At 49.3% G+C, this 10,280-nt stretch overlaps 1 protein-coding gene across 1 annotated transcript; it reads right to left on the bottom strand.

Annotated features, from left to right (window-relative positions):
* Positions 1–485: 485 nt before the first annotated feature.
* Positions 486–9,061, bottom strand: LBH (LBH regulator of WNT signaling pathway; the record flags this gene model as incomplete). Its single annotated transcript, XM_079550545.1, has 3 exons — positions 486–677; positions 8,699–8,801; positions 9,036–9,061. The coding sequence occupies 3 exons, from the start codon at positions 9,059–9,061 to the stop codon at positions 486–488; spliced, it is 321 nt and encodes a 106-aa protein (XP_079406671.1).
* Positions 9,062–10,280: the final 1,219 nt, after the last annotated feature.

Raw genomic sequence — 10,280 nt, 5'->3', positions numbered from 1 at the left:
AGCACTAGAGCATTTTGTGATGCTTTGCTACAAACCCTTCCACCTCCAGACACAGAAAATGGAAGCTTTAGGAAAAACAAATCTGAGATGACCACTCTGTTCTCAGGCTTCTGGTCAAAAGCAGCTCCCAGCTGAACACTGCTTTGCTTGGCTTCCCTCTGCACTCCCCATCCCCAAGCTCCCCCCTCCAGCATCCCTCAAGTGGCCACCCTCTGCCACGTGCTTGGAACTTCACTGCTGCCTCCACCTCAGAAAAATACAGATAGCAATCTCGAGAACAGCAAACATTTCTCTGCGTTACTTCCTTCCTTCCTCAGAAGGTCTGGTGACACCAAGGGCTTCAGTTCTCAATACAGAGAATACAAAAAAACTAAAATCTTGCAGGTGCAAAGTTGAACTTGTCTTTTCTCTTTAAAAAGACTTTCAAAAGAAGTGTGGCTCTTCCTTCAGAAGGGTGCAGTCCCTTGCCTTTCCTCAGATGCCATTTATTGCTCCTTGTTGTCCTCCTTTGCATCTTCACAGCTTTCCTCCTCTTCCTCCTCCTGGACGAGGAACTCCTCAGGCGGCCATCTCAGCTCCCCGCTCTCCACATCGCCCTCCGTTGGCTCCACCACGATTGAGGGCAGGCGGTCCTTCAGCTTGCAGTAACAGTCAAAGTCAGAGGGATCGGGGAAAATCTGAAAGAGCCAAGAAACAGCCTGTGAGAGGAGCTGCTCTCAAGCAGTGTTAGCTAACATCCAACTCTCAAAACTTGGTTTTCAGGGTGGACTAGTCTGGACACAGAGTACACAACTGGGTGATGGGGAAAACCCCTCAACTTGTTAGTAATCGCTGAGAATTTGAAATCAGCACAGCCCAAGAGGCTTTCAAAGCACACACGTTTGCTTGGATAAGGCTCATCAAATAGGCACCTGCTTTGGGGTATTTACTCAAAAGCCTCACCCCCTCCCACCACAGCTTTTGCATGAATGCTCATGAGTTTGCAAACTGAGCTATCTCGATCTGCAAATCTGATCTTGTTTCCTGCTGCCAGTGAAGCTACACTTGTGCTCCAGGCACTGCTGCCAGAAGGAGAAGGAGGCACAAGGTAGCACCGCACCAGAGCAGGCCTCACCCTCACGGTAAGGGGCTGTGCCTGGTGTTACTCATAGGCATCAAAAACAGTCTGCATGAGAAGTTCAGCTGCATTCTGGTAGAATTCTGCATGCTACAGCTACTATCCATCAGCAGTGAAATTCAGCAGGAAGATGGTCTGTGGAATTGTTAGAGACTGACCCGAAGGTCAAAAATGGGCCCACGTTTCTTAGGGCTGGAGGTATTTATGGCCTAGCTAAGAATTATGCATCCCAGCACAAAGTACAAGGACCTCCTTATCCCCAGTCCCTCAAAATGCAAAGAAATACCTCACCCCACCCCGCCATAGCAGCAGCATCAGGGCCCATACCCACAGGTAGTGCCATTGGGCTACAGGCTTTGATCCTTCCAGAAACTAATGCAAAAATATAGGTACAGGAAAAGCTGCATTCAGCCGTGCTGGAATGTTAACAGTGGGTCTGCATAACTAAATGGCAGAGTGAACAGAACAGGAATGCCTTGCTAGTGGAACTGCTACAAGCCCCACCTCATCCTGAGAAAAAGCATTCAGTGACAGAACCAGTTCCCATATCAGATCCCCCAGTTGGTATCCAGAAGACTAAGCAGCTCTATTTCAGAACATTTTATCTGCATATCCATTTTCCATCATGGGTGCATTAAAACAGCCTGAAGAGGCTTATCACCAAATGCTTTTTCCTGGAGGTGCAGATGACATGAGGAGCCACGTACTACGCTTTCTCTGAACACCATCTGAATTCATCCAAGCCACAAGAGCATCCTTGCGGAGAGCGGCACAACAAACCTCACACTGGAACACTGCAGTTAGATGCTCATTTGGGAGCAAGAATTCATCTCTTCTGATCTTCGTGGTTCCAGCTCCAAAGCAGGTTCCTGACCCAGAAGCCTTGAGCATGAAGCACCACACTCCTCATGCCAATCACACAGCTATCCCACCAGCCTGGGAAAGCCTTACTCAAACCCCACTCCATCAACTTGTTCTTCAGTCTAGCAACGATTAATCACACTGAAAAGCTTTGTAGGAACCAGGTTATCAACTTGAAAAAGCCAGGCTGCTACTTAATATAGTCAAGCAGGGTAACTTTGGGAGCAGATGCTGAAGAAAGTGACTCAATGCACAAGTTGCCCTTGCACAGTGCCACTCTCAGGATAAGTGAGACCAGAACAGTTGCTTGGAGCTTTATGGCTTTTGAGCCAAACAAAGGCAGTTTCAGACACTCAGTACATTATTGGAAGTACAGTCAACAGCTCTAAAGCATCAACTTGATATCTCAACTCAGGACAGGAAAAAAAAGTACCCTTGACATTACATTGTTTAGAAGGCTGCAATGGAAAAAGAAGTGTGGTTCAGGAGGTTATATAAGCTGATAGTGTCATGAAAATAGCCTCCTGTACAAGAAAAATAGCAGTCTAATAATTAAACTAACCTTTGGCTGCTATCATTTTAAGCACATTGGGTCAAATTGGAGCAATTTCTTTGAAAACAGTCTGACAGGTGTTTTTTTGTTTTTTTTTTTTTTTTTTTTTTCCAGAAGCTAAGCAGTCATTTCCTTATTAAAAAAAAATCCCTAAAACACGGCGTGCAGATTTTTAATAAAAAACCAGCATAATCTTATCTCAAATAGCTGCAGGACAGACCAAACCCAAGAAGGTCAAGATTTTTTCCACTAAGTCATGTCTTTTAATCGTAGAGGCAGCATGAAGCGAGATGTTGCAACTACATTTTCAAGGGGTGTGGACCATCAATGGAAAAATTATACAAAGGCAAATTTCCTAGCATGTGACAAGCAGGGCAGCACTGCCGGCCAAGTACAGGGACTGAAGGGAAGTGGTTTGCAGATTAAGACTTCGTTTGCACATCCAGGGAAATGGGATGGAAAAGTCTCCTGGGTCAACCCCAAAACAAGCTGAGTTGCAAGGCACTTTTTACCAAGATTAGCAAGCAGCAGCTTCCCATCAATCCACACGAGCACTGCCACGCCGCGTGTCACTCCCATGAGCAGAATCTGCTCCCTCCCCAGCTTTAGACAATGGGAAGAAAAGCTTCTGGAGAAAGCTTGCAGTGAGTTCCCCCCAAGAGTGCAGCAGGCACAGATCTTAACTGCCAGCTCTGCACCCTCTCGCACTGCAGCCAAGACAGCCTGGCTGTGGAAACCTGCCTAGGAGCTTCTCCTCTTGCATTACCCAGCTCACCCACATGGAAAGATGACTCTGCATCTCCCCAGCACGCAAAGAACACAACCTCCTTGTACTTATCAGAGTGAGCCTACTGCTGACCTACCTGTCCCCAAACGACAGCCACCAACCAGCTGTTTGGGAAGGCCAGCCAAAAGCAAGTTCAGAAGCAACTCAAAGATAGCTCCCTCTCTTCCTCACCCCCTAATACAGCATGATGGCTGCAATGCTTGCAAGTTTCCCCAGCTCTGTGGCATGTCACAGCTCCCAGCCCATGGCAAGAGATCTGACTTTACAGCGTAAGAAGCAATATACACTTGTGCTCTGCTCAACACTGCTTCAGGCTTGCAGCAGCAAGACTGGCTTTCATGGGCCTCTCCAGATGATGTTCTGGAAACTCCTACCTTTCAATGTAGTGAGAGCAGTGAAAAGCAGTACTTGAAATGAAAGCTTGAAATGATCTGCAGAAAGTCATGTTTGCCTCCGTTTCAGATGATCTAGCTCTCCTATCCTCAAATGAAGTCTTGGCAACAGGAATGGAAAGTTCCCTTGGCCCTGGGGAGGCTCATAGCCCCTCTTAGCATTTGCAGGGAGAGAAACACCAAAAGCAGGAGAGACGTCAGACAGCTAAGGAGATTAGTTCAGAGCTGCTGTAATCCAAGAGACACTTTTATATCCAAAACAACACCCACCTGTGCTCTCCATTCCACACCAAGAGTTAAAGTGCCTGCCTCCCCTCCCGTAGAGGCTGAAAGCTATTTCAGTTATATTGCAGGGAAACTAAGGTAAGAAGATCTTTCCAGATTGTGTTACTGTTTGGGGGAAAGTTTTACCTCATTGTGGTATTACTAATACAACACACAAAGGTCTGCACTGAGATGCATACCACTTCAGGGACAGGATATACCCTGAGGTACACACACCACCTCCCCTCCCAGTACTAAGATGCGAGTTTGAGACCTCTCCGGCAGTATCAAGTTAAAATTCTGGTTTCTGATTTGAAATATAAGTTCTTGAAACTAAATTCTGCTGTCACCAAGAGGCACGGCAAGCTCCTTCCAGGAAGTATTTAAATCATCTCAGTGCCTTCTGCAGAGGAATTTTCCAGCTAAGAGAAGCAGCGCTGCTAAGTTTCACTCATACAGTAGTCATGACTTGAAACTGAGCTCCATCTAGTTATGCACACAGCGTGACTCAGGTTTATGAACTATGACAACTTCTCAGTCACAAGCACATCTTGGGGGACAGAGGCAGGGAAACTTCAGCAGCATAACATCGTAACAATTTTCCATTAGAGTAATGAGACATCAAGTAGGGAGGAAAAAACATGTGCTGAGGTGTTACCATGAGCTATTTGTCCTCAGTTCGAATTTCAGCACAGCACTTCTTCCTACACAGAATAGCTAGGAAGGTATTAGTTTGAGCTCTGCTCTTTCCATATACTGCTTATGCCTTCAGTAAAGGTCCAAGACCCTGGAATAAGCATTAGCTCAACCTGAAGTAACTGAGCTAACTGATCTTGTCTAGTAACCGTGCTACGTGGAAGCTGAACAGGTAAAGTTATCCTAAACGTTCTAAATTCCACAGCCTCTGAAGGCATCCCAGCAGTGGTGAGCACCAGCTTCCACGCAGGACTTCTCTGGGAGAAACCAAGGTGTAGAAGTGCCTCACAAGCAAACGAGATGAATCTCAGCCTCCATCCATCACCACCAGACCCCAGGTCAGCCCCATGTTGCTCCCTTGCAGGCCCCCAAGCCATTGCACTACTGCTTTCTATCTCCCTGTTGTTTGCAAAGTAGAATGCTGACAGAGGTGTTGCACACTGATGCATCTCATGTCCCTCAGCATTGCAGTTCCTCAGGGGCCAGCAAAGAAGTTGCACTCACTAACACCAATTCCCCCCAACAATGCTGATGTCCCAGGCCTTTGCCATGAACACCGGATGGGGCAATAAGCCTATTCACCTAGATTCAGTCAGTCTGACGTCATTCACAGCTAACTGTGGCTGTGATTAACCCAGACAGATCCCAGCATGATGCGATCATGACTTAAAGAGCTCAAGCTCCCCATGACAACCAAGCCCCAGCTGATGGCATGAGGCAAGCTCAGCCTCTTCATGCCTGTCTCCCAAAAGGCAGGCCGAGGTCCAACAAGACCAGCCAGTCCGGCTGCAGCAAAGCAGCATGCTCAGCTTAGGACAGTATTTGCTTAAACACTTCACTGTTCACTGAGCACTGCCATGCTCAGATCCACTTTCAAGAAATAAGGCAGGATCCACATAGCTGTTTTGACAACATCATGTCAGCCTTCAATCGGGCAGCAACACCCATGCTGCTGCAAGATGGCATTAGAGGACAAGCTGGCACAGTGCTGACAGGCTTTTCAGAGAACAGGTCTACCTGGTGCTGAAACTGCAAGCAGAACATCAGCTCCAAGGGGCAGGGAAATGGCCTGGCTCTGTGGGGACCACCAGGCAGGAGGGGCACAGAGTCCTCTGTAGGCACATCTGCTTGTAGCAGGGGCATCTTGAGCCATCAGCTGCATTTCAATGAGTTTTTTTGTTTAGCAGTCCCATGGGAATTATGGGATATCTATTAAAGATCCAGAAATAGCTCTCCACTGCAGGCACAAGACCCAGCATGACATCACCTCCTCAGCTGCATCTTCTGTTTTGTCTGTGCCTCCCTGCTCTGAGACTCGCCACTTTCACCATTCATTTCCACCACCTTCAGTGGGCTCAGAGCAGCTTTACTTCACAAAACCAGGAATAAAAACTGCTCTGTACTAAAAGGCTTTGAAGTTAGCACATCAGCTTGCAAGCATTTGGCACACTAACTGGAAAAAGGTATCCATGCCGAGAAAGCACATTGTGCAAATGAAACCACATACAAATTACTAAGCCTACACAGACAACTCAGTTATCATAGGTATGAGACTTCTGCAGCTCAGGTTTTCACATCACTGCAGCCGAGTCCAGCCTAAAGAAAACCAGGAAGCGCTACTGGGGGATGCACACCTCCTGGGGATGTATAAACACCCTCTGGAGTGCGAGCAAAGGCAAGGAGTGGGCAGAAGAAAAGCTGACAAGCCACAGGTTCCACCAGAAGGAACCAGTGAGACAGGCAGGAGCCCTGACGTTTAGTGAGCATCATGGGGTAAAGAAATCAAACTGCTACGAGTTTACACTCTGGAGGTGTTGGTTTCCTCAGTTTACTTCCAAGGCTTTACTAGGAAAACAAAACTACTTTAAAACAGTAGTTGATAAGTTAGGTCGCAGATTGTTCTCTGCACAGCCCTAAGGGCAGCACACTGAAACCCAGTTTCATGTCATCTCTGCAGCAGAACAAACCCAAGTTCTACTGCATGAGAAGCTTTGGAAACTAAACGCTCACCTCTCATAGTTCTGGATCCACTGTTTTGTTTCCTGTAACCAACAGTGGTCACGCTCACTGCGAGCGCGCTGCTCTGCAGGTGGGTGAGGTAAGATGCTGCAGCTTAGCTCAAGCCTCAGCGCTGGAGCAGTCACGCTCTGTTAGCTCTGTCTGGTTTTAAGTTATTGCACTACAGCCCTCAGACCAGCATACCATTTTCCACGTACTAAATGCTCTCCATCAGCAGCATAAAGCAAGAAGTGCCAAACCCCAAGACAGAACAGGGTTCATAATACTATTTGCATTTGATTTGTCCTTGCTATTTTAACTTCAATTTTCATCTGCTTGAGGATGATTTCAACTTCTCACAGTGACATGCATTTTCAGCCATGCAGTCAAGAGGAAGAAGGTTGCAACCCACTCTCAATCTTCTTTGCACTAACCTGATTTAGAGGCAGACCTCATCCCCAGCCCACACACCGCCCAGCAACATCTGCCCTCTCAATACCCCAGGCCCTTCTGCCATCAGCTCAGCTTACAACAGAGCCAAAGACTAGAAGGCAGTTAGCAGCTCCTGAGAACCCCATGACCAGATCACTACAGAGAACAGATCCAAAACAGACAAGCCCTGCATAGATGCAAGTTGTTAGCATTTACAGCAAACACCTTCAGGTTCTGATGGTCCACCTGAAGCTGAAGAAGTTTGCTCTCAGTTCACCCAAACAGACTCGCTGAAGTCATTAGCACTGGGGGAAAACCTCACTGAAACAATCCTTCACAAATAAGCAGGGCACCCTGACTGCCTCCCACCGCACAGTCTGGATAAGAAAACCAACATCTGACCTGAGTGGGTTAGATGCCTGCATACAGTATACTGTTTAAGACACTTGTTTGAATATCTGGCAAGACTAGTGCAATAGCTTCAATTTTCACAGCCATTCCCACTGCTACACACATTCTCTATAGCAGAGGAAAGCAAGGCCATATGCTTTCCACTAACTCAAGCACTAAAACAGAACTGCTATTTCCACATACAGGCAATAAACTAAATTACTTGCACTGTTCAGATCGAGAATTTTGACCAAAAAAAGCAATGCAGCCCCATTTCCCCCCCTGCAGCTTTGGCTTCTGCCTGAGCCATGGCCCAAAGTTCTGTTGATTTCACGCCTCAGAGAACTGTTGCAGGCTTGTAGCTCATTTTTTCAGACATGAATATGCAAGTGTACAACAGCACACCCAATCTGAATGCCCCCACAGAACAAGTGCCTTTGTGCAGGCTGTGTCACATCTGCAAATGAAGAACTGCAATCTGCCATGAGGAGTCACCCTATGCAGAGTAATGCACGTCCTGTGCACGTACAGCTCCTATGTTAAACTTCACCAACAAGTTTCCTGCCAGGGTAGGGGAACTCAGATCTAGTAGGCAAAGATACACAACTCACTTTTTGATTGACTGGAAGTACTGAGGCTGAAGGATAAAGGCTGGAGTCAGAGACCATCCCTTCACCTCAGCTACAGACTGAGAGGTTAAAAGCTAATTACATTAATCACCAGTTGCAGAATGGATGCAGCTCATGCCTTCAGGTACTGTGCTTGCACACCTCAGGGCTTGTCAGCGCTGTGTCCAGCCTCACTGTATCTTACAATAGACTTAACCCTTTCAAGCAGGGGGAAAATCAAGGAGAAGCTCGGAAGATTGGAGTGCTGTACAAACAAGTCTCTTTTGCTGCAGACAAATCATTTGCAAGCCACGGTCATAGAGACCCCAGCAGCCTCCCAGCTTGGTGTCTGACATGGACCCTTCCTTAGGGCATCTCCTCTCCCACTGCACCTCTGTGCGCACCCAACAAGCCAGGGTTCAGGGACTTCAGAAACAAAGCACTCTGAGCAGATAACTAAGCGATATTTCAGACAAATTGTTCCAGTCAAGCAAGCACTGCAGCTCACTGACCAGCCCTTACTGCAGGACTTGCTGTTACATTTACCAGAGCGAGCCCATGATCCAGCCCAGGCAGCTCCGCAGGGGCTCCAGCGCTCACCTGATACGAGAGCCCATCTTTACGGGGGCTGAGTCCGATCTCATCCATAGCCGGGCTGCTCATCATCACTTCGGTCATCTCGGCTGATCTCAGGTAATCGGGGCTGGAAACAAAGGACAACATTCAGACCACCTCAGGGCTCCGGAAGGTCTGAGCGAGGTTTAAGCGGCATCAGAGCGGACCGCGAGCCGCGATCGACAGCAGCAGCAGCATCCGGCCGCTCCGGCCGCTCCCTCCCCGCCCCTGCCCCCATCCCAATCCCCCGGACAGGAGACGGAGCGACGGGGCTCAGCATCTCCGCGCCCCCCGAAACGGGCAGCAGGCAGCGCCCACTCACCAGGGCAGGGGACAAAGCACAGACATGAAGTCCCGGCGGAGGCTGCCCACGCCCTCGGGGTGGCGGCAGGGCACCGAGGCACACGAGGCTGCCGGAGGGCGGGAGCTGCGCGGTACCGCCGAGCACACGGCCACCACGCGCCGCACCACCGCCTCCCTCTGAGCCCCGCCGGCAGCGCCGCGCCGCCTTAAATAGCCGCGGGGGGCGTGGCCTCCGCAGAGCCCGCCCCTCCGCATGACGTCAGCATTTTCATGAATGGTTTCGGCGCGCCACTCTCAGGGGCGGAGCGCGGCGGGGGAGGGAGCGCCGTAATGCGGTGCGGCGCTGGGCGCTGTGTGCGGAGCTTTCGTACGCACGGCCTGCCGTGACTTCGTGCCTTTGTGCCACGCGAGGGATGTGCGAGCTGCGAGGCTCGCGCGTTGCCTTCAGTTCTGCTCCGGCTGCACTCAAGGCTGCAAATACACGCGTGCATGCAGGCATAGGTGTGCTTGTTTCCTCCGGCAGGATAGCGTAAGCTTCTTAGTTTTGTATTATATAATGATGGCGTATGGGGGTGTTTGACATCAGGCGTCTCCTTCCCTGTGCCAGATTATTGCCAGTCCCAAGGAGCTGACCCAGCTCATGGGAGCTCAGGCGGGCACAGGTGAACCCTGCGGGTCCCTCTCATTGCCCTGCTGATGGGCTCCCTGCCGAGAGAGGGCTCAGCCTGCAAAGCACATTTCTGAGGCTGAGCAATTGACATCCGGGCTGGAGGGAGCTCAGTTCCCTCCGATACGTCACCAGGAACAAACCTGGCTCAGGCCCAGTGAAGGAGCTTGAGGGTCGTTGCTGTTAGTCCTCACTTTGGCAGGAAGCCACCGTGAGGCTCATCCATATGATTAGCCGTAGGTGCATTAATTGTCCTCTTGGAAAAGGGCTGAAGCTGGAGAAGTGAGATCTGCCCTGGCTGAGGTGTGCACCGGCAGCACTGCAGCTGTACCCCATCTTTAAGAACACTTCAGGGGAAATGTCTGTGTGCCTCAGAGATGTGGGGTCCTCTATGAGGCAGGAGGAGTTTCTGGTGCAGGGAAGTTGCGTAGCACAACTGCACCCTGTGCTTGTTTACCTTGTCCAAAAAGGTGGGAGAAGAGTCAATTTTTGCCTTTTGTTTTCAGCCACTTCTAGGAAACGGAGCCCAGCATCACCTGATTTCTACTTTTTTTATCTTCACCCCCAACATACTCATGTGTATAATCAATGGATATC

The sequence above is a fragment of the Tetrao urogallus genome (assembly GCF_951394365.1).
Source record: "Tetrao urogallus genome assembly, chromosome: 2".
Classification (NCBI taxonomy): domain Eukaryota; kingdom Metazoa; phylum Chordata; class Aves; order Galliformes; family Phasianidae; genus Tetrao; species Tetrao urogallus.
This window is presented reverse-complemented; position numbering and strand designations above follow the sequence as displayed.